Source organism: Chamaea fasciata, unplaced genomic scaffold (assembly GCF_029207755.1).
Source record: "Chamaea fasciata isolate MVZ Bird 193981 ecotype frontalis unplaced genomic scaffold, bChaFas1.0.hap1 SCAF_31, whole genome shotgun sequence".
Lineage (NCBI taxonomy): Eukaryota > Metazoa > Chordata > Aves > Passeriformes > Sylviidae > Chamaea > Chamaea fasciata.
In genome coordinates, this window is record NW_027094116.1 from 1,040,484 (window position 1) to 1,068,465 (window position 27,982).

The window sequence follows — 27,982 nt, forward strand, 5'->3', positions numbered from 1 at the left end:
CTGAGGTACATCAGCATTTCCAGTGTCCTGCGTTGGCACTTTCAGAGTATTTGATAGACCAGCACTTCTTTCCACTGTCAGTTTGGTTTGGTATTGATCATAATCTTCATTGTTATTGCAGCCTCATTACGTGCCAGACAACTACAAGAGAAATGGAGGCAGGTGAGTCTCCCCTCCCAGATTGTTGAGAAGAGATGAAACCATTCTACTTGTTGTGCCCACTCTTCTCCTGCCCCTTTCCCCTGGGTGTTTCGGAAATAAGAAGTTTAAATTATTTAAAGCTCTCTAAACTTTCAGAGAGATAAAAGGGAACAAGTGAGGAGGGATAGGCAGCCTTAATAATGTATATCAGGAAAGGAAAGGAGCCATTTGAAAGTCAGAAAAAAGCAGCTGAGTGGGGAGATGCCCAGAAAAGGAAGCTCCGGTCTTCTCAGATGGAGAAACCAAAGTCCTGGACCTGCTGCCCCTGTGTGTGGGGCAGTCAGAGCCCAGATCTGGTCAGACACTGCAAGAACACCCCGCTAAGGGCTGGGCCAAACCGCTTTGGAGGCAAAATCTTTTGCAACTGAAAATAAAAGCTGAGTTTGGTGTGGTGCAGATAAAGCCAAGGATTGAGGGAAGAAATTGAGCTCCAGAGAGCCCCTGCCCATGGATGAGTCCTGGACTCGCTGGGAATTACCCCTCCAGGTGAGTGTCTGACAAACTGCTGTTTAAACCCCTCTTCTCCTGCAAGGTCATCCTGGAAATCCGACCGCTCGAAACCACAGATCAAAGACTTAAACCAAGAGGAAGATTCCCTGCCCCTGATGGAGGAGGTGCTGGGGGCCCCTGAGCAGGCTCCAGGGGAGCTGCCCAGCCCCGAGGAGCCCGACAAGGAGCCGGTGCCCAGCGAGAGCTGCGAGACCGAGAAGAAGGGGGACGAGACCCCCGCGGACACGAGGCCGCTCTGCAGCCCCGAGGAGCGGCGGCACCTCCAGAGGGAGAGGCTGAACCAGATCCTGCTCAACCTCCTAGAGAAAATCCCAGGGAAAAACGGTGAGAGCTCAGGCTCTGCTTGCACAGCCCCAGATCTCTTGCTAGGTCTGGGGTCACTTTGCTCGGCTGTGTTGATAAAATGAATGTTTTTGTCTGAATTTCTTGCTGGTGGGCATTAGGAAAGTCATTTTCTTTGCAGCCACGTTTTCCTTTGCAACAGAAATCCACTGAATCCAAGTGAAATTTCTTACAACTTTGACACTGTTTTGTATAATATTTTTAATAACCACAAAAACTTTCCATAAACCAATTCCCCCTCCCCCATCATTCCATATCTACAACGGAGAAACTTAACAGACAAGCCAGGAAAGACTGAAGGGAATTTGGAAAGTCTCTTTTGACCTTTAATTTGGGTTCAGGAATTTTGTGTTCAAGAACGATGGGAGGTGGCACTCGGTGCTGTGCTCTGGGTGACAAGGTGGGGGACAATCACAGGTTGGCCTCGATGACCCTGCAGGTGTTTTCCACCCCCATGGATTCTTTGATGACTGAAATCCCCTTTTGCCCCTGTGCTCTGTTGCAGCCATCGATGTCACCTACCTGCTGGAGGAGGGCTCGGGACGGAAGCTGCGGCGCCGCACTCTGACCATCCCCGAGAGCACCTTCAGGAAGTGACCCAGGAGGGGCAGCTGAGCTCTGGGGTCTGTCACTGGGGCTGGGGGCCAGAGCCCAGCCCGGGGAAGGAGGGCAGCAGCAAACTGACAAAACTACAAACAGTAGCACCTGGGGGGCCGGGCCGGCACGGCGCCCACCCTGCTCTGCAGTGCTCTTGGTGTGTGTGTTGGTGGGCGTGCCTTGTATTGATGTTAGGTACTGAGGAAACCTCGTGGTTATTGTCCAGGATGGTCAAATTTAATTTATTTTTTGCTTGATATTCCCACTCAGAGGAAAAAAAAAAAAAATTAAAAAAAAAAAAAATAATGGGGAGGGCAGAGGAAAAGGACTGAGTTACTCTGAGGAGGATGTTCCCCATGGTCACTGCTAACCTGGGATTGTACCAGCCGCCCTCGGCGCCGCCACGGCCCACGCCAGGGAAGGGAATCCAGGAATCCAGAGGGGAGAGGAAAGGCCCAGTGGCTTAAAAGGAAAAGCTGCCCTAAAGCTGTGGCCTCTGATTTGCACAAGTTCCAGGAAGAGAGAAACGTCCCCAGACGAGCGCGAGGTTCGCCGTGGGACGGCCCAAGCACGTGTCCCTGTGGTCTGTGCCAAGGAGAAGCTTCCAGAGGCCCTTGGAGCGGGGCAGGAGCGCTGGGATGAGGCACTTGCTGTGCGGGGGGAGGGGGCAGGGTGTGAGTTTTTTCACTTTTTTTCTGCAGAGAAATTTTATAAAAGCGAAGTCAGCTCCTGACGCCACCATTGCTGTTGGTTTTTTTGATAAGCTGTGGTTCTCGTGTGTCTCGTGTGTTGTGCAAATAAAATTCTGTTAAAAGAAAAAAAGGAAAAAAAAAAAAAACAACAACAACAACAAAAAAAAATCCCAAAAAAATTAAACAAACCCCAAGGACCCTTTCACTCCGTGCCCGTCAGGCAGTATCCGAGCGAGTGTTTGTCGTGAGCTGTAGAATTTATCAACTGCTAACACTACCCTCGTGTGCTGGTGGACAGCTGAACGTCCGGGCGGCGGGTCCCGCTGGCCCCACCCCCATCGCGATTGTCCCGACAGCCCCGGGACGGGCCCGGGGCCGGGCGGCCCCCGCTGCCCCCGGACGGTGGCTTTGCTTTCCTGTCTCAGACGTACACATGCATATCCAGTCCTGTTTTCGGTGTTCTTATAAGAAATCCAGTTTTTAATGTGCCAAGTTGTATATATCTGCTGCGTGGATGTAAAGCAATACCGTAGTTACATGTTCCTTTTTATGGACCAAGCTCGTCCTAATGTACATTCTTGTTATTATTATAATTATTTTACTCTTAGTGGAACATGACTCATTCCATTAACTTTTATGTGTTGATTTAAAAAGAGAAAACAAAACAAAACAAAACAAAAAAAAATACAAAAAAAAAAGAAAGGAAAAAACCCTTTGAGAAAAAAAAATATTTTATTAAAAAAAAAAAAAGAAATAAGAAAATAGTTTGGAATATTTTCTTACTGTAGAGAAGCACTGTACAGTACCAGGAACCCTGAGTATAAAATACTCGTGCGTGTAGTAGGAATATCGCATGTCCAAACCCTCGAGTTGTCTCATTTAGTTTCAAACAGAAAATCATTGTCTCAAATGGTGTTAAACACTAAAAAGTTTTTAAAAAAAAAAAAAATAAAGTGCGTACAGAAGCGAGACACTAGCTCTGTCATTTTATCTTTCTTTTGTTGAAAGACTAAACAAAATGTTTTTTAGACAATCAAATGTTAGGTAAGTGCAAAGAATTGTTTTTCTTACTGGTGTAGAAATTAATGACTTTTTTTATTTTTTGGTTATTTTATAATACTGAGCAGACCCGTGTGTCCCCAGGATCGCCGCCGGAGCCAGGAAGCACTACGTTACTGCAAATAGAGCTGAACCTTAGTCTGCATGGGTGTAGGCTGTGTGATTGCTGAAAATAAATGCTGCTAATATATTTCCTTTTTACAAAGCATATCTAAATAGATCATTGTTTTGATGTTAATCTTTGTAAATTATGTATTACCAATTTTAACATTGGATGTAATTGCATAAAAAGCCTGCATCTCAATCCTGAGAGTCTAGTATTAAATGGAAAATCTTTTCCTACCGCTGGCTCGGGGGGTTTTCTTTGCTGAGCTGGGTGGCAGCGTGGATGTGCCCAGAGGGCAGGAAGAGGGATCTGACCAGGCTGGATCCATGAGATCCTCGGGATCCACGGGCCAAAGCCAACAGGGTGAGAGGGTCGGCAAATGCTGGGTGCCGCCCTTGGGTGACAGCAACCCCGCAGAATGCTCCAGACTCAGGGAAAAGTGGCGGAAAAGCTGGAAAGGCCCTGGGGTCCGGGGGCAGCAGCTGGGCACGAGCCCAGGTGTGCCCAGGTGGGCAAGAGGCCGATGGCACCCGGCCTGGACCTGTCCCAGTGTGGCCACTGGACCAGGGCAGTGGCCCCAGTGCCCTTTGCTGCCTCTGCTGAGGGACCTCAAATCCTGGGGACAGTTTTGGGCCCTTTGTGACAAGAAAAAGGTTGAAGGGCTGGAGCATGTCCAGAGAGCGGAACAGAGTTGGGAATTGGGCTGGAGGATTCCTGAGGGAGCTGGGAAAGGGGCTCAGCCTGGAGAAAAGGGGGATCAGGGGGGACCTTGTGACTCTGCACAACTCCCTGCCAGGAGGGGACAGCCGGGGGGATCCGGCTCTGCTCCCAGGGAACAGGGACACGAGGAGAGGGAACGGCCTCAGGCTGGGCCAGGGGAGGCTCAGGGCGGACACCAGCAGGAATTTCCCCATGGAAAGGGTGGGCAGGGCTTGGCAGGGGCTGCCCAGGGAGGTTTGGAGTGCCCATCCCTGGAGGTGTCCAAGAAATACCTGGAGGTGGCTCTCAGGTGGCACTGAGAGCCCTGGGCTGGGGCATGGGGCCCAGGCTCCGGCTGTGCTCCCGAGGGGCTGTCCCGGCTCCCGAACACCCCCAGCTGGGACGGGAACACGGGAACACCCAGCTGGGATGGGAACACGGGAACACCCAGTTGGGACGGGAACACCCAGCTGCCGGATCATCAGCGGCGTCCCAGAGGGTTCGGTGTGACCCCAATGGCTCGGCGGTGGCGCGGATGTGGCAGGAGGGCCGGGGGCGGCACGGTCACCCCGGGGGATTGGAGGGGCTGTGACCGTGGCTGCGTGTGAGGCACATTTGGGCAGGAGCCATTAAATCCACAGATTTGGTGCCTATTTCCAGGGTATAAACCCCAGTGCCTGGAGCCCTCCTGTCCTGCGTGGGTGGCAGGTTGGGGACTGTGGCACCTGCACAGAGACACCAGGGTCCCTCAGGAACCAAAGAGCTTCTCCTCCACACCCCTCCTTGTCAAACCTGATTTTTCATCTTCCCTTTCCGAGCCTGACTCTCTATGATCATGAAAATGCCAGGCTTGACCTCTACACTCCTTTTAAACCCAAGCTCCCAGGGCAAGGCTTGGAGGGCTGTTTATTAAAAAAATAAATAAATAACTGGAAGTACCACCCGGCTTCCTCCCCTCCTGCCATGACCCCATTTCGAAGTCCAGAAGCAGCTGCGGAATTCAATCAAACCTCCTTAAGGCCAGCCAAGGAACATTCCAATGAGGATATAACGTCACTCGTCTGAGAATAAAAATTCCGGAGAGAGAAGTTAAAATGAGAGCAGAGTGAAAGGAGAGCAGCTTTACCCTGGCAGCAGAGCCCGGCCCGGGCGCTGACACGGCGGCTTTTTGCCACCGAAACGAGAAGGCAGAAGGGTGGCCCTCGGCCATGGGAGGGAGCAGAGGCCCCGAGGAGCCCCTGGGACAGGCTGCTGCTGCCGTGTGGCCGCTCCCCAGGACGGCCACACCTTTCCTTCTCTGGGGAGCCCAGCAGGAAATGTAAATTCTGGGATGAAATCACAAGCAATGACAAAACCATGAAAAACTTGGGAGCCCCTTAGCCCCTGCTGCCATCCTCTGGGCTACGACAAGATTAGTTGAAGTTATATAAATAACAAAACCAGTGACCCGGGCTGTTCTCAGTGCTGCGCAGCTCCCACGGCTTGGGGCTGGTCCCCGGCAGCTTCTCCAGGGATATTCCTGGCTCTGGGAGGCTGCAGCCGCCTCTCGCACGCTGTGGAGGAGCCGGGCCACCTTCTGCTGGGGCGTGAGGCCTCCCTGCTCTCCCTGGCCGGCAGCCGGGATGCCGAGAGCCAGCACGGCCCCCAGTGCTCCCGCTGGAGCCTTTCCTCATCCCAGCGCGGGCCACCCACATCGGCCCCGCGGCCGCTCCCGGGGCTCGTTCGCACACGTGGACACGTGAGTCACAACCTTTATTTCCAGCTTTTTTTCCCCCGTGGAACAAGCTCATTCCTGTGGTTACAACTATTTACAGAGTGCTGGGGCTGCGCGCTGGTGGCGGGGCCGGCCCTGGGGCAGCGCAGGGCACGGGGAGGTGGCAGCGGTGGCAGGACGCGACGGCACGGACACGACACGGGGCAGCGTGAGGGCCGGGCGGGGAAAGGAGCCGGCCCTGCCCTGGCACAGGGGTGGGCAGCAGCTGAGGAACCGCGAGCCACAGCAGCCCCCGAAGAGGAGCCACACGGCTCAACGCCAGCGGGTCCGGGGGACGCGGTGGCAGACACGGTGACATCATGCAGCAGTGACAGGGCAGGGTCCCCTGGGAGCTGCCAGCCCCGCAGGTGGTGAAGCCGTGGCAGGAGACATCCCCTCCCGGAGCTGGCACCCGCTCTGGCAAGCTCAGCTGCTTCCTCAGGTCCCTTCCACCTCCTCACAAAATCAGGGACGTGTAACCGACAGGAACGAGGCCGGTGCTGTTGCCATGGCAGCAGCGGATCCAGTCTTCATCCACAGTGCAGAGAAGCTCCAGGATGTCCCCTTTTTGGAAGCTCAGGTGCCCGTCGGCGGTGCCCGTGTGGTCACACAGTGCCCGGACTGCCCTGCACCACAAATGTCATGGCAGAGTCGGGGATGGAATCGCCTCCCCGGGGACCCCGAGGACCCCACAGCACTCGGGGGGAGGGAATTGGGTACAACCGGGGACCTCCTCAGGCAGAGGTGGCCCCTGAGGAGGCATCTGTACGAGGAGCCACCTGAAAGAGCTGTCCTGTCAACCCCGGGAGTGGGAGCAGAGCAGGAGGTGTGGGGACATCAAAGGGGGTGTGGGGATATCAGGGACAGGGACAGCAAGGATGAGGAAGAGGGAAACAGCCAAGCACCGCTTGGGATGGCCACGTGCCCGCCCTGCTCACTTGCACAGAGCTGTCCCAACCTGCCACAGCCGGGTCACAGCTGCCACACGCTTGCCCCAAACAAGCTGCCATGAATCCACAAAGCACACACGAAAATGCTAAAAATTGTCCCCAAAACCCCAGGGAAAAAACAGCTGACCCCAGGTGGGCAGAGGCTCAGGTTCCCCCAAAGCCCAGCAGAGGAGGGGGATCCTCAGGGATGCACTTATGGCTCAAGTGGGCAGCGGTGCCTTTCCCTAGGGAGACACGTGGGGCTCCCAGACCGTGTTTGAGAGCAGCCCCCAGAAAACCCCACCGGCGGCTCCCAGCCCTGCCCACTCCCAGCCCTGCCTCACCTGCGGGCCTGGGGCGGGGCGGGCGAGCCCCTGTGCGGCTGCTCCGGAGCGCGGCTCCTGTCGGACGCCAGGCCCTTCACCACCCCGGCCAGGACACGCGGGCTGGGGGACAGCCAGCGGGACGGTCTCCTGCCACAGAGCAAAGGGAGCCACGAGCTCGCCTGGCAGCTCTTCCTGCTGTTTATCTCAGACTGTTCTGGTGATCTGGGAGCTGACAAGGAGCCATCAAGCACCACTGAGCCTCCCCAAGAGCTCCCACTGCTCCACAGGACTGAACAACGTGATGGCAGCAGCACTTGGTACATGCGCTAATCCCGGGGGCACTGACCCTGGACAAGGGGCGGTACAGGATCCCCACGAGGCCACCGTGGTGAGCCAGGCACAGAAACCGTTCCTCAGCACATCCCTCTTCCCCCCTCTGCCTGCCCAAGGTCTTACCTGGACCTGGCCAAGATGCTGTCAGGGCTGGGGGGGAAGCTCCTGGATGAGGCGTTGGTGGCTCCAAAGAGCCGGCCCAGCCAGCTGCCCTTGTCAGGACCAGCAGGATTACCCATCTCTGGGCCAGAAGGTGCTGCCTGGTTCCTGTTGGCAGGAGGCTCTGGGGAAGCAGCCAGGAGATTCTTTCCAGCAGTGGGATCATCCAGCTTGGCGAGTGCTCCAGTTCCAGTGGGCATGAAGAGGTCTTCAGGGGAAGAGGTCCCTGAGGTGTCAGTGCTGCTGCTGGGCTTTGGGCCGGAGCATTCAGGGACGGCTTTGGTCTGCAGGAGCTGCAGCTCCGTGCCTCTGGGCTCACTGACGGAAGTTTGGGATTGCGCAGCCTGGGCCGGGCTGGGATCCCCTGCAGCCACCCGCAGCTTCGTCCACCAGACCAAGGGAAACTTCTCCTTGCTAGGAGCAGTGTAAATCCTGGAGCTCTGGCTCAGCTGGCCCCACCAGCCGCTGAGGCCAGCCCCAGCAGTGCCCTCAGTGCCCTCCTCAGGCCCGTGACTCTCCGGGGCGGGGTCAGATCCCAGCAAGGTGCGGCTGAGCTGGTCGCCCCAGCGCAGCACATGCTGGAAGGTTTGGTGCAGGGCAGCCCCCACTGGGGGGGCAGGGATCAGCCCACCCATGGTCGCTTGGGACCGGGCCCTTGTGCTGCCCCCTGTGCCCCCCACCCTGCCCAGAGCATCAGGGGGGGTCTCATCCTCCAGGCTGTCCCCGGCAGCACCGCTCCGGCCCTCCAGAGACACAGCCCCCCGCACCGGGACGGGGCGACGGCCGGGAGACAGCGCGGACTCCAACCGGCGGGACAAGGGCCGGACATCCACGGAGAGGTGGTGGTGTTCAAAGAGCAAGTCCAGGTGGAAAGTCAGCACTGAGAGGGGTTGGATGAGCAGCAGCAGTTCGTCAGCAAGGTGGGGAAGAGGGCCTTGGCTCAGGGCAAAGAAGGCCGTGGGTGAGTAAAGCACAGAGATCACACCTGTGGGGACAGGGACAGGTGAGGCAGGTGGAGAATGCCCTGTGCACGTCAGCCAGAGCACCCTCTGTGCTGAAGATGCTCCATGGAAAATGATGCCCTGATCCACCAGGGAAACTCCAGCCAAGCATGGATGTATCCCAACCCCAGAGTGGGATTATCAGCCTGGCAGGGATGAGGGGGGCTTGGGGAGGGAGCTCCTGGGCACTGTGTCCTTACCTGGGCTCTTCTGCAGGTGAGATATCCACAACTCCAGCTGTTTAATGCTAAACAAGACAAAGGGAACCCAGATTAGAGCCCCTGGGACAGTTCCAACCTGCTGTGGCAGTGGGGCTGGCAGGGCCAATACTCACTTCAAGAGGCCGAGGATAAAGGCATGGAACTTCTGCCTGGTGCTGCTGAGGGGGGCCAGCCCGGCCACGTGCCAGCACAGGGAGTGCAGGGAGCGCGTGTTGGGGCCTGTGGGGTGCAGAGCACAGACAGTCACTGCCCAGGGCACACATCCCCCAGCCCGGGCTGCAACAGAGCTCCAGGCACCTGGAGACGCCCCCAGCCTCACCCTCACCTGTCTTCACAGAGGCTTCCACCACACTCCAGGGGGAATTTTTCCGCTGGCCTGTGATAACATCCTTCTGGAAGGGCTTCAGCCCATCCTCCACCAAGGCATAGAGTGCAGGGCAGAGGGTGTGCAGCAGCAGGTACCCCACGTCGGGGTTGAGCCGGCTGTCCCCCAGCTGGGCCTGAGGGAGGCACGAGCAGAGGGGAGGGAGGGGAAGGGCAGCACCTGACCCTGATCCCGCTGGGAGGGATGGGGGAATCCCACCCCTGGCACTCCCAAACCCCCTCCTGTCCAGCCCAGCCCAGCCCAGCTCTCACCTTCTGCACCAAGTTCCGTGCGGTGCTGAAGTGGGCGATGACTTTGTCCACGGCGGAGCTGACAGCGACCAGCAGCGCTGAGGACGGAGGGAGAGGAGACAAGGGTCAGCACGGAGGGACCCGCCGGGCACCGAGCGGCCCCGGACACCGCACCGGACCCTGCAGCCCGCACGGTGACCGAGCCGGGCCGGAGCCGCAGGCGGGGGACCCTCGGGGGGCTGCGGGGGCGGCTGCACCCGCGTTCCCCAGCTCGACAGGACTGCACAACACAGGACCACCTGCCGGGGGCGGGCAGGGCCGGGCCTGCAGGCAGCGCTGCCTGTCCTGCCTCCGCTGTCCCTAGTGCCCTTCCCCTGCCCCAGCCCAGCGCCGCGGGTGCCCAGGACACCGACCCGCCCCAGGAGGAGCCCCTCGCACCCTCCCGACCCTGGGGGTCCCGTTGCCCCCTCCTCCCCTCCCGCCCCGTTCTGTCCCACTTCCTCGCCCCCCGCCCCGCGGAGGCTCCGGGGAGGACCTGCTCCAACCTTTCGTTTGCTCTCCATGGGCCCCCTCCGCTCTCCCTCCGCCGGGCCGGGCGGCTCCAGCGGCGGCTCCAGCGGCGGCTCCCGGGGCGAGCGGCTCGGGCCTGGCTGGAGAGAGCGGGGCAGCGGGGTCAGGCGGGGCGGCGGCTGGAGCGCTGCCCGGGGCCGGGGGAGGAGCGGGGCCGGCGGCGGGGCCCGGGTCGCTCCGGCTCATGGAGCCGGGGCCGGCGGCGGGGCGAAGGGCGGCGGGGCCGGGCCGGGCCGGGCGGCGGGGCCGGGCCCGCGGCGGAGGAAGCGCGCTGGGAGCCGCGGGGCGGAGCGGGACAGCCCCGGCACCTCCCGGGCCGCGCGCCCCGGGATCGCTCCCAGCGCCCGGGGACGCGCACCCGGCCCCGCGGCCCCCCAGGCAGAACCCCCCGGCCCCCCCCGGAGGGACCCAGACTCACCCCCCAGGCAGGTCTCGTCTCCTCTCTGGGCCGCCCGTGGCACCGCGGGGTCCCCGCCGGGACCCCCGAGCCTCCGGACCGGGGCAGTGCCCAGCCCCTTTTCCCCTGGGGGCAGCCCCCCCTTCTCCACATCCCTCGGCTGCCCCTCTGCGATGGGCTGCAGGCTCGGCCGGGGTCTCCTTCTCAGCTGGTGGCCGTCACTGGGTGCCAGCACCTGTCCCCCCAGGGGCGCCGGGGGCCCCCAGCCCGCGCCCGTCCCCGGCGGCACGGGGGGGTGCTGGGCCGGCTCTGCCCGCTGGCCCTTGGGCTGCCTGGCGGCACTGCGGGACCGCAGCTCCTTGAACGTCGTCACCTCTCTCTGTCTGGGGCCGGGAGGCCTGGCCGGCCCGTCCTGCTGGGGCTGGGGCTGAGGATTGGGCTGGGGCTGGGGCCGGGCTGGCTCCTGGCCCGCGGTGCCGGAGAGGAGCTCGCTGGTGGGGGGCAGCTCCGTGTCAGGCGAGAACACGATCAGCCAGTCGCTGCGGTCCACCCTGGCCTGGGCGAGCGTGGGCCCAGCCACGTTCCTCTTCCTCCTCTGCGCCAGCTCATGGAAGGAGGTGATGGTCTTCGTGCCCGTGTCTCTGCAGAGCTCACCTGGGCCGGCCTTGGGCTCTGCCGGCCGCACTGGCCCCAGCGGCTGCTCTGCTCTGTGCGCGTTGAGGACCTGCAGCCGCCGCCGGGGACGAGGGGGCACAGGCGGGGGGAGGCCGCTGGGCCGGGGCCGCGGCTCCGGAGCGCTGCTCGGGATCCTGGGGTCCCGCCGTTCCGGCACAGGCGGCGGCGCTGGAGGCGCAGCATCGGGCTCAGGGAGGGGGTTGCAGTTGGGGTCTAGGTCAGCGCAGGTGCCGGTGGTCTCCTGTGCTGCCGTGCCGGGAGAGAGCTCATCGCACTGGGAGTCGAGCGAGTTGTTGCTGCAGAGGCTGTCTGGGCTCTTGCTGGCCACAGCGGCGGCTCTCCCGAGCACCGGTGAGTTGTGGTTGGCATCTCTCCCATCGCACGTCCTGTCCTGGTCAGCCAGAGACTCTCCATCCTGGGCGTTTTCTATGGGAATGACGTTCAGCTCCTTGTCAGGGGACTGGGACTCTTCTCTGGCGAACCCCTTGCAGTACACCGAGACCGGGGAGTCATCCAAGCTGAAATCCGAGCAGCTACTGACAGAGGAGGAGGAGGAGGAGGAAGAATCCAGATCACAAGGAGGATCACAAGGGGAAGCTGCCTCCTCCTCCTCGTCTCCGCTGTGCAGGCAGGGGAAATCCTCTTGCACTGCCTGGTTCTGGAGCCCAAGCGTCTCCGGCTCTGGTGTGTGGGACTCACAACACCGGCATTTCACGGAGGGACTGTTGGAATTGGCATCCACCGGCTCACGGTTCTCCGGGCAGTGGGTGCAGCCGGTCTGGTCTCCCCCCCCGGTGGATCCATCCGTGTCCTGGAGCTCGGGGTGCCGGGAGAGGTGCAGCCCCAGGGAGATGTGCTGCAGGTGGATGTGGTTGAGGTTGCACAGGAGGCCTTTCTTTGGAGCCAGCATGGTGCTGCCTCACTGGAAGTGCCGGGGCTCCCAGGAGAGGCCAGCAGCTCCTCTCTTCAGACCATCCAGCTCCCTGTAAGCACCAAACACCCTCCTGGTCAGGGATGAACACAGCAGTGCAAACCCGGGGAGAGGCACAGCCGGGGGAAGAGGGATGGCAGTGACCTTGCGGCAGGGCCTGGGTCTGGAGGTCAGAGATGGGGATGTGCCCTGAGAGAGGGGCTGCCCCACAGCTTCCTGCCGGACCTGGGGCTCTGTGGCCGGGCAGGGACTGCAGCCAGCTGCTGGTCCCTGGATCATGGCCTGGGAATGATCCCAGGAAGCTCGGCTGCTCCGGGGCAGGATTCCCTCCGGAGGCTCGGGAGCGTCTCGGGGGTGCCGCCAAGGAGAAAACGCCCTTGGAGCATCGTCGAGCAGGCTAGGGGGGAGGGGGTGGTGCTGTCCAGGCTGGGGGCGGTGGCATCGCGGGTGCTCAGGGACCGGGGCTTGGCCGGAGGCCCCCGGCCCTGGGAACCGCTGCAGAACGGCCACCGCACCACCGGGCCCGGCCTTACGGCGGGGGAGCCCCGGCCCCAGGCACCTGCTGGAGGCTCCGGGCAGGGAACGGGCAGCGGAGACCGCGGGAGGGCGGCTCCGAGCATCCGCCGGCCCCGAGTATCCGCAAGCGCCGAGCATCCCCCGGCCCCGAGCATCCCCCGGCCCCAGGGCGGGGACCGGCGCCCAGGCAGCAGAAGCGGCCCTCCTGGGCGCGGCCCTTCCCATCCCCCTCCAGCCCCCGCCCGGCTCCATCCCCTTCCCCGTCCCCCGCTCACCTCGGCGCTGCGGCGGCGAATGCGGCTGCGGGAGGGAGGGAGGAGCCGCGGCCCCGCCGCCGCCCTCCGGGAGCCGCCCGGTCCCGCCCCGCCGGCGGGGCGGTGCTCCGGGCATCCCCCCACCCGGGAAAGCACGGGGGATACCGGCATCCCCCTCCCCGCCACCCAGCCCCGTCCCCAGACAGCACCAGGCAGCGACACGGCTACAATAACTTATATTTATTGACACACGGCCGGGGGGAGATCACTGAACCTCCCCGGCCATCCCATCGCACCTTCCACAACCCGTCCCCGGCCCCTCCCAGGGCAGGGAGCGGCTCCAGCTAGTAAGTGACTGAGCCCAGCCCCCTGCCAGGCCCCTCCATCACTTCTGCCGCTTGTAGATCTTCTGTGCGAGGTCCAGGAAGATCTCCCGGGGCAGGCGCTGGGCATGCTTCCCAATCAGCTCCTGCAGCCGTCGGTAGCTGCTCTCCTCATACTCCCGGAAAGCCGCCTCCATGCCCAACGCGTTATAGAGCTCCTTCACCTTCGCCACCTTCTCGGGCTCCTTACAGCCATAGTTCTCCTGGGAAAACCCTGGAGTGAGTCAGGTCCCAGCCCAGCTCATGGCGCTGCTGCTCCGTCAGGATGGGGCAGGAGCTTTGTTCAGGAGCTTTGTTCTCTGTGCTGCCCTCCCGTAGTGCCCCTCCTCCCAGCCAGGTAACAGCCCTGGCACTCCCGGTGTACATTCTGGCACTCCAGGTGTACATTCTGGCACTCCATCCCCTCTCCCAGCTCTGTGATCCCAGACCTCACCTCCAGGATCCGCCTCTGCTCTGGCGTGACGCGGCGCAGACACTCCACCACCAGCCAGCTGCACTTGTTGTCTTGGATGTCAGTGCCAACCTTCCCTGTCAGTGCTGGGTCCCCATAGCAGTCCAGGTAATCGTCCTGTGTGACAGTGGGAACGCCTGAGTGCCACAGCCAGGACCTGACAAGCACCAAGGGGTGCAGAGCCACCTCCTACCTGGATCTGAAAGAACTCTCCCATCTCCAGCAGGATGGCTTTGGCGTTCTTGTGCTCTTCCTTACCGTTAAAACCCGCCTGAGGGGAGGGAAGAAATAACAGAGATAAAGCCTTCCACCACCTGGGATAAAGCCTTCCAGGACCTGCCCTCCTGGACAGGCTCACACGAGGGTGAGGGCTCTCCTGAGCTGTTCCCACCAGACTCACCATGTACATGGCCGCAGCCACGGGGAGGTAGAAGGAGTAAAACGCTGTCTTGTACTTCACAATCGCCTTGTACCTGTGCCAGAGGAACCAGGCTCAGCCCCAAGGCCTGGGCTCTCCCACCCTCTGCAGGTCAGGGACAGGAGGGAGCAGCAGCAGCCCCTCAAAAACCAGCCCGAGGCTCGGCTGTGTCCAGCTCTGCCCGTTCCTTCCGTACCGCTGCTCGCTGAACCGGCTCAGATCCACCTGGGAAACGGGAGCAGTGATGAGGTCCAGCGTCTGCCCCAGCTCGGTCTGGTAGCCGGTCTGGAGAGGAAAGAAAGGATTTGTGGCCTCATTGTGGCCTTCCAAAAGTTAAGAGGCTTATAAAAAAGAGGGAGGAGGATGTTTTGCATGGGCAGAAGAAACAAGACTAGGGGTGATGGTTTTACACCGGAAGAGGAGAGATTTAGATGAGATATGAGAATAAAATTGTTCCCTGTGACGGTGGGGAGGCCCTAGCAGAGGAGCTGTGGCTACCCTTGGATCCCTGGAATTATCCAAGGCCAGGTTGGACACTGGGGCTTGGAGCCACCTGGGATAGTGGAAGGTGTCCCTGCCCATGGTGGGGGGCTTGAAACAAGATCTTTAAGGTCCCTTCCAACCCAAACCAGTCTGAGATTCCATAATTTGTTCACACGTCCTCCAGGAAAGTCCCAACACCACAGTGCAGATCCCAAACCCTGTTTCAACTCCTCTTTGAGTCCAAAGGAAGGGCACATCCAGCAGGATGCCCAGGAATCTGAGGAACACTCTGAGATCCACATGCAGTCAAACATCAGGAAAGGCCCAGACCCCAGGAAAGTGGGAAGGGGTTGGGGAGCCAGGCTCACCTGCAGGAAGAGCTCCAGCAGGTGCAGGTAGTAGGGTTGCTGCCCACAGTACCTCCTCAGCAGCCGGTACACCGACGACTCCAGGAGAAAAGCATCATTGATGGCATCCAGCCCGATCCCCTCCTGCACCAGGAAGGCAGGGAGGTGTCACAAAGCCTCCTGACTCTCAGGGGACACCCCCGTGAACAGGGGCCTCCTGAGCACTCTCACCTTCTTGTACCAGCAGAGCTGCCCCCGGCGGGTCAGCGACGCGTCCATGATGTCGTCAGCCACCAGGAAAAAGGCTTGGAACTGCGAGAGGCTGGATTAGGGACAGGGCGTCCCCCGGGGGTCCCATCCCCAGGGTCCCGTTTCTCACCAGCTCGATGCACCAGCCCACGGCCAGGGCGCAGCGGAGGCTCTCCGGGTCCTGCTGTGCGGGGCCCGCCAGCCGCCGGAACGCGGCCACCACCGTCAGCCCCCGGTTGCATTTCCCGCCCGGCGCGTTGTACTCCAGCACCTGCGGGAGAGCAGCGACGTGAGCAGCCCCCAGCCCCTCGCCCGCCGCCCCTCGCCCCCCGTCCCTCGCCCGCCGCCCCCAGCCCCTCGCCCCCCGTCCCTCGCCCGCCGCCCCCTTCCCCTACTCACCTGCTTCAGCCGCGCCACGGCGTCTCCCACCTCTGGGTGCCCCAGCCCGTCCTCCGTCAGGTCGCGGACGATCTGCGGGAAGAAGGCGGCGAACTCCTCGCGCTCGGCCGCTGCCCGCACCCCGGACCCGCCGCCGCTCATGGTGCCGGTCCACGATCCCGCCGCTGCCGCCCGCGGCCTCCGCGGCGCCGCTGACCCCGCCCCCTCCACGCCCCCCGCGCGGGGCACGCCGGGACGCGCAGTCCCGAGACACGGACGCGGGCCCTGCCTATACCGTCTCTGGACTACAAATCCCAACGTGCTCCGCGCCTGGGGAGGGGCCAACGGGCACGCGGCTGGAGCAGTGCCCCCATTGGCCCGTTTCATCGTGCGAGGATGAGCCCAAAACAGTTCAGCCAATAGAAGCGCGAAAAGGGCGGGACCGAGGCAGGTGATTGGTGGAGAGGGAGAATGGAGCGAGCGCCCGGTCTGGCGCGGGGGCGTGACTGGGCTGAGGGGCGGGGATTGGGGTGGGGCGTGCTCAGGGGGCGTGTCCGGTAACCGTGAGAGGAACGGGGTGCGCTGGAACTGGGGGAAAAATGGGGGTGTGGGGTGCAGGTGGGGGCTGCCATGTGGTCTGTGGGGTTGTAGAGCGGGTTTGGGGCGCTGTGCAGCTGTGAGTCTCCATGCAGGTGTGGAATACCATGCGGCTATGGGCGCAGCCCAGGTGTGGGGTGCAGCCCAGGTGTGCGGTACCGTGCGGCTGGGGGGTGCAGTGTAGGTGTGCAGCGCCATGCAGCTGACATGCTGTGCAGGTGTGGGTGCAGAGCAGTTATGGGGTACAGAGCAGTTATGGGGTGTGGTGCAGACGTGGGTCACTGAGTGGGCGCTGTGCAGGTGTGGTGCTGTACCGGTATAGGGTGCAGTACAGGTGTGAGGTGCTGTGAGGGTGGGGTACACCCCACACCTGTGTGCGCGGGCGAGACCCCGGCCGCCGGGGAGTCCAGCTGCCCATCGACCCTCGAGGGGTCGCCGCAGGGGTGACCTGGGCCGGGGACGCGTTGGGTGGGCACACGCGGTGACACCTTCCCGCTGCTGCCCGCAGCTCCTGCCTGGGCACCCCGCCCGCCCCGAATCCCCTAATCCCGGCTCACCCGGGTTAATTAATCTCTCTGTGGTGCCCTCTAATCCCCCTCCCGCCGCCGCCGGGGACGCGGGGGCTCGGGGCAGAGCCTCCGGCTCCAGGACGTGTGTCCTTGGGGAACGGGGACGGACGGGGGACTCTGCGGGGCCCTCGTATCCCGGCGCTTTGCCCTCAGCCCCGGGCGGGCAGCGGATCTCTGCCGTGTCCCGGGACGCGGTTCTGTGTCCCTCTTCCGCTGCCTCGGCCGCACGAGCCGCCAGCCCTGTCGATGGACATGAACTGGATGGAAGAGTATTGGAACAGAAATAGGGCATATGCTGGAATTAATTCCCAAAAAATGCTCTTTTTGCCTCCGTCCGCCCCGCAGAGCAGCCCCGCGCCCCCTTAATCAGGCTGGCTGCAGTGTAATCTGAAATAATCAAATTAGAAGGAGACCGCTAATCAGCGTTGAGCTCTTCGTGTGTCACGGAGCCTAATTCCTGCGGGGTGCAGGGGGGGCCGCCAGCAGCGTCCTGCGGGCAGGGGCTGCCGCGGTAACGCCGCGCTGCAGTGGGGAGAGCCGCCGGGCACAGCGGGGAAAGCCGGCGGGACACAGCGGGGTGGCCGCCAGCACATTCGTCCTGCCTGCCACCGTGTCCTGCCCGCACCGCGTCCTGCCCGCACCTTCATCCTGCCTGTGCCCACTGCCAGGCGTGTCCAGTGTCCAGCCTGTGGCCATGCCTGGCCTGCACCTGTGTCCTGCCTGCGCCGTGCCGAGGGAGCTGTGGCAGGTGACCAGGGTGCAGCCGGAGCACGGCTGAGACCTGCTCCAGGTGCCGCAAACGCCGCAGTGCCGTGGCTTGTGTGCCCCAGCCCACCTTGCGCTGTGTGACCTTCATTTAATCGCGTTAATGCCTCGAGTCTGCTCTGCAATCAGGCGGTATCAATCCTGCCCCTCCCCCCGGCAATAAAGGGAACGGAGATGGAAGGGGAAAATAACCAAAGATTAAACATTAATCTGCCCAGGGCCGAAAGGGACTGGGGTGGGTGGGAGGGGACCTGTTGCCTTTGGGCTCCTGCTGCACCACCCAGGTCTGTGGGGCTTGGGGGAGGCCCCTCGGTGGCTCCCGAGGGTGTTCTGGCTGCTCCCGGCTCTGCAGAGGGCCAGGATTGGAGCTGGGGTGCTGCAGCATCCCCCTGTCCTGTTCCATCCCCGGGCAGGGTGCTGTGGGGTCACAGGAGGTGCAGAAGGAGTCTCCCCCAGACCAGCTCGGAATCTCTCTTTATTATTTAAATCCATTATGTACAACGACCAAAAATAAAAAAACGCTCTTTAATTCTCTGCGATATGAAAACTACAAGCTCTGTACATCGACTGCCGTGAGTGCAAGAGTGGAGGATCATGGTCTTTGGTGGCTAAACTTGCGCCCGCGCACGGCCGGCACCCCCAGCCTCTCCAGCCTCCACCGGGGTGAGCACCGGGCCACGAGGTGCCACGGCGCAGGGCAGGGGCGACGGTGCCAGGAGCACAGGGTGGCTCTGGCTCCCGACACGGGGCTGTGGCGTGGGCAGGGTGCACCAGAGGCGCGGCCAGCCGGAGCTCGGTGCTGTCCGAGCCAGCCCGCGCGCTCTGCGGGGCGCTGGGATGACCGCTAAGACATCTACATCACGCAGTTGTGAACACAACCCGGGGACGTGGGACACGCGGCTCCGCTGCAGATCCCTGCCCCAGGGGCTACTGGGGACATACCGACCACGGGGATGGAGCGGGACGTGGGGGTGGGCAGGGAAGGGCAGTTGAAATCCACGGAGAAAAGGCAGTGCTGAACATCCCCCCTGGCAGGCACTGCCGGGATTCCTGGTGGGCTGCTGCACCCCCCAGACTGAGTTCCCAGAGCAGCTGGGCTCTGGAATTCTCCCGACGCCCCAAAACACGAGGGAGGAGAGCTGAACACCTCACCTCAAGAAGTACCGCGGGGAACAAGACCTCGCCCTGCGCTGAGGGTCCGGCGGGTCCCGCTCAGCGGTAGCTGAGCCCCAGAGCACGAGGAGGAGCCACGGTTCCAGACTCCGGGAGTGGGAAGCAGCTCGCACAGCGCGGCGGGATCGGAGGGGACACTACTCTAACCAGGACTGAACATGGTTGGCCCAAAGCGACACTGTAAGCAGAGCTCGGCTGCTCGGCAGAGCCACGACTCGCACACACATTGCACACTACTGTCTCGGGTGGGGGTGGGGGGCGTGGGGCATCTGTGGGGACCATGGGCCCCTGTTTGAGTGGGGTTAACCTCACAGTCCCACATGTCACCCAGGTGCTGCCCGGGATTGGCATCTCTTTGTGATGGCCTTTTTCTCCTGTGGCACTGGCGACTGGCAATTCCAGGCAACCTGGAAACGCGACTGCAGCACAGGGCAGGGGAGCAGAGCCCGGGCTGAGAATCCTCCTGGAGCCACACGCAGTGGGGTCCCCGCAGCTGACCCTGTGAGCATTCTCCTGGAGCCACAGAAGGGTCCTCCCAGATGACCTTCAGGACATCACTCTGAAGCCACAGAGGGGTCCTCTTGGACTGACCCTCTGAGCATCCTCCTGGAGCTGCAGGCAGCAGAATCCCCACAGGCTGCCCCATGGGGGCACGTGGAGGGGCAGCCACAGTGCCCGGGTGTGGGGCAGAGCCCTGCCCAGCAGCACATCCCAACCTCACTGGGACTCAGCACCTCTGAGGCAAAATGGTCCCACAAGCCGGGGAGAGGGACTGGGGGGCTGCTCAGTGGAGAGCCCTCTGCCCCCAGCGTTGCTCCTTGGCACTCCTCACACCAGAGGAGCCCTGCCTGGGACCTGCAGGTCCCGGCACTCTGGAAGGGGAGTGCTGACCCTGGACCCCCATGCTCTTCCTGCTCGGGGAACCCCTGCCATGGGCTCCAGCCTCCTCCCTCCACCCGGGCAGTAGATCCGGGAGGCTCCCTCTCCTTCACCCTAAAGGCAAAGGTGCTGGGCAGAGCAATCTGGGGATCGAGGTGGGCGTGAGGCAGCCCCTGCTGTGACAGAAGATAAGCTGGAGGAGCTGCCAGCGCCAGCCTGGCCCCGAGGACGGGCCGTGGGACACGCGGCACCGAGCGTGGGGGGCCCAGCCCCCAAGGGGCAGTTATGGGGAGCTGAGCTCCCCAGAGAGGCCAGAGTTTGGGCAAGGGCTCTCACCTGTCCTATGTCTCCGGGAGGAGGGCAGAACTCACAGATGGTGATGAGCAAGGAGGGGAGAGCCCGGGCAGGGTTACCCCCTTGGGGCAGTCAGCAGAGCCCTCTCCTCATCCAGGCCGGGCCAGCTCTGGGGCTGGCCCCATGCTCATCCCTGCCGTGCCCCCGTGCCTGAAACAGCCCCTCCGTGGCCCCGGGTGCTGCCTCTCACCTCATTTTCCCTCCGACACGGCGGGGCTGGTGCTCTGCTTCTCCTGCCTCCTCTGCCGCCGGGATGCCCGGGTCCCTCCTGCCTGTGTGGGTGCCGCCAGGACTCACATGTTGGATGGGAGTTTGGGCTTCGCCGTTTCCACCTCGGGGCTGAAGGCCACGGAGCCCTTGCGGGAGGGACCTGCTGCCTGCCTGGACGCGGAGCCCGGGGACTGGGGGGTGGACGCTCCCGCCGTGGAGCGGCCGGGCTGAGCCAGCGATCCTGAAGGCGTCTGCTGCGAGTGTGTGGGCTGGCCTGGCATCCCCGCACATGGCTTGGCGAGGAGTCCGGCTACCGAGGGCGAGGACCTGCGGGCCAGGTTCCCGGCAGATTTCCTGCCCTGCTTCAAGGAGCTCCCGTCGGCTTGCTGGGCCACTTTATTGGGAAGGGAGGGCTGGGAGGCAGAGAGGAGCCGGACATCCTGGGTGAGCCGCCCCACCGGCAGGCCCTGGATGCTCCTGTGCTTCACCAGCTGCTGGGGCTGCATCAGGAGGGAGATGTGAGAGCCGGTGGCTCGGGACAGGCTGTAGTGGAGCGTTCTTCCCGGCGGCAGCGCCTGCTCGGAGCTGGGGGACGCAGCGCCCGCCGCTTGCTGCAGCAGCGAGGTGGAGACCGAGGCGCCGCGGGACCTGGAGAGCTGGGGCTGGGGCCCGGCCGGGGGCTGCTTGGCCCCTGCTGGCATCTCCCCCCTCTGCGCTGCGCGGGGCAGGGGCTGCGCCCCGGGGCTGGGTCTCTGGCCCCCGCTCTCCAGCGGCGCCTGGGACTGGACCATGGGGGAGGAAGGCGAGCCGGCGGCCGGTGTCTGGAGGTGAGACTGCACCCCGGAGGGGGAGCTCACGGAGGAGGGCCGGGAGCCCCCCAGGCTGGGCTGGGACCGGCGCACCGGCTTGGTGAGCAGAGTGGCCTCGGGCGAGAGTGGGCTGGAGATGGAGGAGGGCGGCAGGAAGATGTGGGCCTGCAGGCTGTGCTGGTGGGTCAGCGCGATGGCCACGTTGGTGGTGGCGGCGGCCGTCTGCAGGGGCGCGTGTACCAGCGGCTCCCAGATCACCGGCTTCCCGCTCAGCTCCCGGCCCATCGCCATCTGCTGCAGGTCCTGGATGTTGTGGGCCATGTCCTGGTCGTGCTTCACGATCTGCTGGATCATCTCGTTGTTCAGGGGCCCAGAGCTGTGCTCGGCTCGCTTGCGGAGCAAGATGGAGTTTTTCTTCCCTGGAGGGGAGGCAGGAGTGTCACCGACCCTGGGAGTGTGGGCTCTTGGGGACACTGTGCAGGGCAGGGTGGCAGTGGGGAAAGGGCAATAAAACCTCACTAGCGTTCCAGGGGAAGCAAGACTCTGGGAAAGATCCAGACTGGAGCAGTGGAAGCAGCAGGGACAAAACAGGGGAGTTCTGATCCAAAGGGACTGTGGACTGAGGTCCTGCTTGTCCTCCACAGGCAAGGAAGGGTGAGGACAAGCAGCTGGTCACTGCCAGATATGGCAAGTACAGTGCAGTGCAGTGACATTTTCCCAGGGAAGCCTGTCCTATGGCTCTGCCTGGATCTTGCTGGGAGGGAGAGACAGGGCAGGCTCCTTCCCCATACACCCCATCATCCTCATTGCTCCGCACCCATGGGCTTGGGGCACTGTGATCACCTCAATCCAGCTCTGTGACTCTATCACCTGCGGGTCTGGGGGCCCGTGGGCCCTGGGAGTGGCTGTAGAGGTGGCTGTGCTGAGCCCAGGAGGTCACTCCTCACCTATGCGGTCCAGCCGGTCCATGGCCACCGTCTCGAAGGCCCTGCGCATCATGGGGTACTCCTCCAGCACCTCGTTGAAGTTATCCACGGACAGGGAGTAGAGGCGGCAGTAGGTGTCGGCTCTCACGCTGGCCGTGCGCCTGCCCCGTGTCAGTAGGCAGATCTCTGCAGGGACACAGGGCTGGGGTCAGGGTGACACAGCCATCCATCCCCCTCCCAGCTGTTGGAGTAGGAACAGGACTGCCTGGCACCCCAAAACCCTGCACAGAGGCAGAGCCTGGCTCAGAGGCAGGGACAGACCCCGGAGCCTGCACAGCCACGGCTGTCTCCTTGGCCAGGCACAGCGTTTTCCTCCCTGTGCAGGCCATGGAGACATCCCCAGGTGTGGCTGCTGTGATGGCCTGGCCTGTTTCCCTCCCAGAGCTGTGCCAGTATCCTATAAACTGGCTCAGATGTTCTGTTCTACACTCCCCTCCTCCCTGGCCAGCAGTGGGGTGGTGGATGCTCCTTCTGCCCCAGCCAGACAGAACTGGGGTGAAGTGGATGCCAAGACTTTGGCACTCGGCAAGAGGAGATGGGCAGGCAGAAACATTAGGGATGCCCCACCTTCTGCTCCTGGGCAGCTTTTGGCCTCTACTTTGATCACCAGGTCCCCCAGCCCAGCCTCACCCCCAAAGTAGGAGCCATCAGACAGCTTTGTCTCCTTGTTTCCCTTGGTGAGGATGCTGACCACCCCGTGCTGGATGAAGTACATCTTTTTGCCCACGGTGCCCTCACGGATGATGAAGTCCCCAGGCTGGAAGACCTCGAAGCGCAGCTTGGTCAGCATGGCCGTCACGAAGTTGGGGTCCGCGTTGGCAAACAGGGGCATGTTGGCCACCAGGTTGCGGCAGTTGAAGTTGATGATTTCCTGTGGGGCGGAGGAGCAGGTCAGTGGGGATGTCACGGAGCCTGGCCCCTGCGAGCACCAGCCTCTGTCCCCCCGGTCACACCACTGGAGTGGTGCCCGCACCTCTTTGAGCGGCTCGCTGAGCTCCCCCAGGATGTTCTCCTCGTCAAACATCTTGCCCTGGTAGCGGTGCTCATAGTACTCGTGGATCCGCTGGCGCGTGTCCCCGGGCAGCTTGTGGAATGACATGTACTGCTCCACCTGCTTGTACTGTAGGGACAAGGGGAGTCACATAGGGCTGAGCTGGGACCACCTGCATGGCTGGACAGTGCATCCCTTCTCAATGATGTGGATACAGACATCCCTGCTCCAGTCCCAAAGGCCACCTCTGGGGCAAAGGACAAGACCCCTGTGCACTCAGGATGCAGGTGGGCCCAAGGCAGAGGGCAGGAAGGGACCACACAGTGCAAAAGTGACCCCCTGTATGGACACCAGTATGGTCTCTTTCTCCATGGTCAGCCTGAGCTCCACCTGCAACAACTCGAGGGAGAGTGGCATGAAAAAAGATCCCAGCCTCTGGAATCAGTAGGGGACAGCAGCTGTGCTGAGCTGGTTCTGGAGCTGGACCTGCTCGTGCCAGGACTCTTCCCCCAGTACCCAGGCCCTCCCGAGCCCACCCTGCTGACCTTCTCCTGGTACTGGCGCCGGGACGAGTCCAGTGACTGGATGAGGGCGGTGGCGTGGCCGATGAACATGGCGTAGCAGGTGGCCCCCACGATCATGCTGAGCATGGTGAGCCAGACGTCGGTCATGCCCTCGGGCGCCTGCTGCCCGTAGCCAATGCAGAGCATGTGGCTCATGGCCTTGAACAGGGCGTGCGAGTACTGCTTCCCCCACGAGTCATTCTGCAGACGAGGGACAGTGGCACTGGGGGGTTTGTTGGAAGGTGCTGTGGGGCTGAACCCCTCAGTCCCACCTTCCTAAGCTGGGGAGTCCAGAGACCCAGTGAGAACAAAGTTCCTCCAAGGCCAAAGGGATGAGTTCTCCTCCAGGAAGAGGCACTGGGACTGCGCGAAGCCCTGAGCAGGCACCAGCCCCTGCTCTGGGGAGGAAGCAGGAGCCCCAGTGTCCTGTTCCTTCCCTGAGGGATTCCCTGACTCCAGCAAGGTGGGCTGAGATGGGAAGCTGATGCAGAGATTTCCTCTGCCTTATCTCACTGCTGTGACCACAGAGACACTGCTCACCAGCATATCTCCCAGCCATGGGGTAGAAGACAGGGAACCAGATCCTCTCCCCACCACGGCAGATCCCAGCTGGAATCACCCCTGTCTGGGCACTCACCACCATGTGGTTCTTGGAGACCCAGCAGTCCTCAGGGAAGTCCTGCAGCATCGGCACCAGGAACTGGAGGCAGCCGTCCCAGTGGCACAGCAGCAGCATCATCCCGATGAGGTTGAAGATCCTCACCACGGCGCTGGCCAGGTCATACGTCATGTGGAAGATCTGGGGAACAGGCAGGAGTGGAGCTGCAGAGAAACTCTTCTCCTAGAACAACCCTTGGAGCCCTCTGCCCTCCAGACAGCTGTAACCTGTAGCTGGGGACCCCGGAGCTGGCCTGGGTCCCTGACCAGGAGATCCCCAAGGGCTTCTCACCTCTTCCCACTGGTGGATGTAGCGGATGAGGCGCGAGAGACGCAGCAGGCGCAGCAGGCTGAGGATCTTGGTGAAGCGCACAATGCGCAAGGCCCGGGCTGTCTTGTAGACATCAGAATCCACCTGGGTCTCCAGGTCAACAATGAGGAAAATGTAGTCAACAGGGATGGAGGAAATGAAGTCGACAAGGAACCAGCTCTTCAAGTACTTCATTTTGATGGTGTGAGGGTCAAGGATGATCTCCGTGTTGTCCTCCACCACAATGCCTGTCCGGAAGTTCAGCACCAGGTCAGCCAAGAAGAAAGTGTCTGAAAGCACGTTGAAAACGATCCAGGGAGGGGTGTTCTCATCCTTGAAGAAGGTGATGCCCACAGGCAGGATGATCAAATTCCCCACCATCAGGAGCAGCATGACGAGGTCCCAGTAAAACCTGCAGGGTGGGAATGCAGGGGACAGAACAGGACAGGGAGGAGTGGGGAGAGGCAGGACACAGGCAGTTAGACAGCAAACCCATGACCAAAGTTAGGGTCTGAGAGAGTGCAGAGAGGCAGGTGCTGAGGAGACACACACACGTGCCTGCCCACACACATGACTGACACCCTGCTGCTTGGCTGGGACAGATGTGAGCAGATGTGTGGGGAGAGGAGCAATTCAGCACCGGGCCAGGAGCCCGGGGGTGCAAAAGTCACCCTGTGTGGGAATGGGGGGGCTGTAGGAGCTTGGCTGTCTCTCTTTCTCCTGCAGGGCTGTGCATGCACACCTATGCCCCCACCCCAAAGTTGACACGTGCCCCGTGGAGAACTCAGAGAGGATGTGGGCTTTGCTCCCTTGAGGCTCCCTGTCATCCGCTGTCTCCCCGCCACCACCCGAGTGGGCTTAGCAGGATTTGGGATAAGCTTTGCTGGTTATGCAAACGGAGTGCCGAGCTCCTAGGGCGGCCAAGGAGGAGCAGGGAGGCTGTTCTGGTGAGCCAGGCAGCAGCCAAGCAAGGACAGACAATGCCGGTACCAGGGGAAGGTGGGAGGAATGTCCAACCTTAAAGGAGCTACCAGCATGCGCAGGGCAGGAGCTGCACAGCCCTGGGCCTGCAGCACTCCTCATCCACCTCCTTTTGCTGAGAGTGGACAAGCTTGGAGGCTTTGGAGGGAAAGCCAAGAGCTTCCCTCCAAAGGAAAGGGAAGTTTCCCCCTGGGAGCAGCTGGTTATGTCAGGACATCCAACCCTGTTCACATGCAAATGTCACGGGGATGTTTTCATTGTTCACACAGACACATCATGCCTTTCTCCACAAGGCTTGTGACTCCTGTCCTGTGAAGACACATCGGTGCCTTCATGGGCCCTTGGGAAAGCAGGTCCAGCTCCCACCTTCAGGTGTCCCCAGGCATCCCCTGCTAGTTCCAGCCCTGCTTGTAGGTGTAGACTCAAATCTCCAAAGGTGACTTCAGGGTGGCTCTTAGTGCCCAGTGGGACCAAACCAGCTTTTTTACAGGTGACAGAAGCCTGTGGGGATTTCCCACCCCACACCCATAGTGGGACACAGGCACTGAGCTCTCTGCAGCTGAGGGAAGGGAAGGGAGGGGAAGGGAAGGGACATCGTGGTGCCATGAGAGGCTTCTTCAGAGAGAGAGCACCAGAGCCTGAGGGCGAGTAGGGGGAGGCATCCTTTCTTCAAGGAGCCACCTGAAGGACAGAAGTGACGCCAGGTCCGGAAACCACCCCAGGGCCAGGAGCCACCCCAGGGTCAGGAATGAGCCCAGGGCTGCGAGGGACCTCATAATCAGGAGCCCACCCCAGGGTCAGGAGCCTGTCCCAAAGTAACACCTTCCTGCCAGTGGCCTGGATTTGCTGGGCTAGGCAAGGAAATGCAGCTGAAGCAGAAGGGGCCTGATCTGGCTGAGGAATTGCTTCCTGCACCTCTCTGCTGTGCCCTGAGAAACTGAGAAGGGAAGCTGCCTGTCCCTGTAGCTGCCCAAGCCTGCCCAGAGCTCTCGCTTCAGATTTAGGCTTAAGCTCTTTAGGACAGGCCTTGTCCTTCACTACGTGTCAGACCGAACACTCGAGGCCCTGATCTCCATGGACTTTATGTATCTCCCTAATGTGATAAACACTGGAGTAATCCCCCTGTCTGTCTACCTGCCAGCTCCCTTCATGGTGCTGGTTGCAGAAGCTGCTGCTGCCAAGCTCAAGGCTCATAAACTTTGGGATGGTTTCCCTTTGGAAAAGGGCTCACAGGGCTGGCAGCCCTGGGTGTCATGCTGGGGTGGTGCAAAGGACCGAGTGAGTGGTTGGGGCCCGGTGGTGAGGGGAGATGGCTACAGGTGCAGGAGACCCACTGGTTGCTGGCCCCATTCTGGTGTGCTTCCCAGGCTGGGGACAACATCCATGTCACAGCTTGCCGCGGGAGATGACTGCCTGGCAGCTTCATTCCCCGTGGAGAAAGCCCACCCTATATGACTCAACATCCCCGTGACACCCAGTTCCTCCCACATCATCCATCCCCGAGCTCCCACTGTGATCCCGGTGACACTGAGAGGCAGGCCCGGCTGCTCGCCTGGTGACCAGCCCCGCTCCAGCTGCAGGGAGCCGCATCCAAGGGGGATGAAGGCTCCTTATCAAATTAAAAACAGCATCGAGAAGGGCGGGGGGAGCTGTAAGGGCAGGCAAAGCCCAGCAACCAACCCCTGCCTCCGCCTCCGCACGCCCGGGGCCGGGTCAGCGGAGCTCCGCGGCTCGGCGGAGCCAGGCTACCCCCGGGCACCGGGAGCCCCGGGAGCCCGGGTGTGCTGGGGCAGGACAGAGTTGTCCGTGCGGGCGGGATAATCCCAGACGGGAAGGGGCTGGGGCAGCACGGCCCCTGGCTCCGGCGGTCGGCAGCCGCCTCCCCGGGCCGGTGCGGAGCCCCGGCTACCGGCACCTGTTGCCCCTACGGTGTCGGGCGGCCGGGCCGCGCTCAGCACCACGGACAGCGGCGGCGGGCGGTGGAGCCGGAGCCGGGACCGGAGCCGGGATGGGGGTCGGTGCCAGTGCCGGGGCGGGGATCGCGGGGCCCCGGTCCCACCTGAAGTCGCTGTAGGGATGGATAATCCAGGCGCCCGCTGACTTCACCCGTTGCCGCTCGATCTCCACGGCCCGGTGGCTGCCGAACATGCGCAGCGAGAACTTGTTCACGGCGGGCTGCAGCATCGCCCCGAGCTGCCGCTGCACGAACGTGCCCGCCGCCGCCGCCTCGCCCTCCGCCACGATCTGCTCCGTCGCCGCCGGCGAGGCCGGGGCCGCGCCCGACGCCCCCGCGGGCGCCCCCGCTGCCTCCCCGTCCAGCACCGGCGGCTTCTCCCGCGGCTCGGGGCTTCGCCGCGGCGCCGCCTCCATCCCGCCGCCGCCGCCTCGCTTCACGTTTCCTTCAAACGCCCTTGCCCGGGCGCCCTGCCCGTCGCCCCGCCGCACATGCCCGGCCCCGGGCGGGCGGGCGCTCGCTCGCCGCCCGCGGCCACTCGCTCAGCGAGCGCTCACGAAGCTCCGCCGGCGCCCGCCTGTTGCGCACG

General features: G+C 62.3%; 4 protein-coding genes across 6 annotated transcripts in view; 1 reads left to right on the forward strand and 3 right to left on the reverse strand.

Moving 5' to 3' along the window:
• Nucleotides 1–3,749, forward strand: part of ASH1L (ASH1 like histone lysine methyltransferase) — a 63,192-nt gene extending 59,443 nt beyond the window's left edge. For both annotated transcript variants that reach the window (XM_066206712.1, XM_066206713.1), the window contains exons 26-28: nt 122–162; nt 734–1,035; nt 1,559–3,749. In XM_066206712.1, the coding sequence (XP_066062809.1) occupies nt 122–162; nt 734–1,035; nt 1,559–1,650 (435 nt within the window). In that variant the 3' untranslated portion in view covers nt 1,651–3,749. The remainder of the gene's footprint in view (nt 1–121; nt 163–733; nt 1,036–1,558) is intronic.
• Nucleotides 3,750–5,941: 2,192 nt separating this feature from the next.
• Nucleotides 5,942–12,920, reverse strand: RUSC1 (RUN and SH3 domain containing 1). Its single transcript, XM_066206743.1, has 10 exons — nt 12,908–12,920; nt 10,532–12,168; nt 10,089–10,193; nt 9,565–9,641; nt 9,254–9,428; nt 9,042–9,147; nt 8,908–8,954; nt 7,671–8,691; nt 7,233–7,361; nt 5,942–6,585 (listed from the first exon to the last, which is right to left on the reverse strand). Exons 2-10 carry the CDS (start codon nt 12,093–12,095, stop codon nt 6,417–6,419), a joined length of 3,393 nt encoding a protein of 1,130 aa, XP_066062840.1. The 5' UTR covers nt 12,096–12,168; nt 12,908–12,920; the 3' UTR covers nt 5,942–6,416.
• Nucleotides 12,921–13,112: 192 nt separating this feature from the next.
• On the reverse strand, nt 13,113–15,816 carry FDPS (farnesyl diphosphate synthase). Of its 2 annotated transcripts, none has more exons than XM_066206840.1 (9): nt 15,617–15,816; nt 15,348–15,488; nt 15,200–15,280; nt 14,990–15,112; nt 14,335–14,423; nt 14,121–14,193; nt 13,914–13,991; nt 13,703–13,837; nt 13,113–13,472 (listed from the first exon to the last, which is right to left on the reverse strand). In XM_066206840.1, exons 1-9 carry the CDS (start codon nt 15,755–15,757, stop codon nt 13,272–13,274), a joined length of 1,062 nt encoding a protein of 353 aa, XP_066062937.1. In that variant the 5' UTR covers nt 15,758–15,816; the 3' UTR covers nt 13,113–13,271. The 2 variants fall into 2 exon arrangements, with proteins under 2 accessions (XP_066062937.1, XP_066062938.1); XM_066206841.1 differs by having other exon boundaries at nt 14,335–14,363; nt 15,617–15,812.
• Nucleotides 15,817–17,993: 2,177 nt separating this feature from the next.
• HCN3 (hyperpolarization activated cyclic nucleotide gated potassium channel 3) lies at nt 17,994–27,809 on the reverse strand. Its single transcript, XM_066206751.1, has 8 exons — nt 27,499–27,809; nt 24,441–24,870; nt 24,129–24,290; nt 23,474–23,692; nt 22,911–23,057; nt 22,568–22,808; nt 21,899–22,063; nt 17,994–21,370 (listed from the first exon to the last, which is right to left on the reverse strand). The coding sequence occupies exons 1-8, from the start codon at nt 27,807–27,809 to the stop codon at nt 20,226–20,228; spliced, it is 2,820 nt and encodes a 939-aa protein (XP_066062848.1). The 3' UTR covers nt 17,994–20,225.
• Between the last annotated feature and the right edge of the window lie 173 nt (nt 27,810–27,982).

Coding starts and splice junctions, on each gene's coding strand:
- RUSC1 (XM_066206743.1), bottom strand. CDS start 12,095: ATGCTGGCTCCAAAGAAAGGCCTCCTGTGCAACCTCAACCACATCCAC. Junction 8,692..8,907: donor TCACCTGCAGAAGAGCCCAG/GTAAGGACACAG, acceptor CTGTCCCCACAG/GTGTGATCTCTGTGCTTTAC. Junction 6,586..7,232: donor GCCCCGCCCCAGGCCCGCAG/GTGAGGCAGGGC, acceptor TTTGTGGTGCAG/GGCAGTCCGGGCACTGTGTG.
- FDPS (XM_066206840.1), bottom strand. CDS start 15,757: ATGAGCGGCGGCGGGTCCGGGGTGCGGGCAGCGGCCGAGCGCGAGGAG. Junction 15,489..15,616: donor CCGTGGCGCGGCTGAAGCAG/GTGAGTAGGGGA, acceptor GCTCTCCCGCAG/GTGCTGGAGTACAACGCGCC. Junction 13,838..13,913: donor GAGAGTTCTTTCAGATCCAG/GTAGGAGGTGGC, acceptor ACTGTCACACAG/GACGATTACCTGGACTGCTA.
- HCN3 (XM_066206751.1), bottom strand. CDS start 27,809: ATGGAGGCGGCGCCGCGGCGAAGCCCCGAGCCGCGGGAGAAGCCGCCG. Junction 24,291..24,440: donor ACATCCACCAGTGGGAAGAG/GTGAGAAGCCCT, acceptor CCTGTTCCCCAG/ATCTTCCACATGACGTATGA. Junction 23,693..24,128: donor TCTCCAAGAACCACATGGTG/GTGAGTGCCCAG, acceptor CCTCGTCTGCAG/AATGACTCGTGGGGGAAGCA.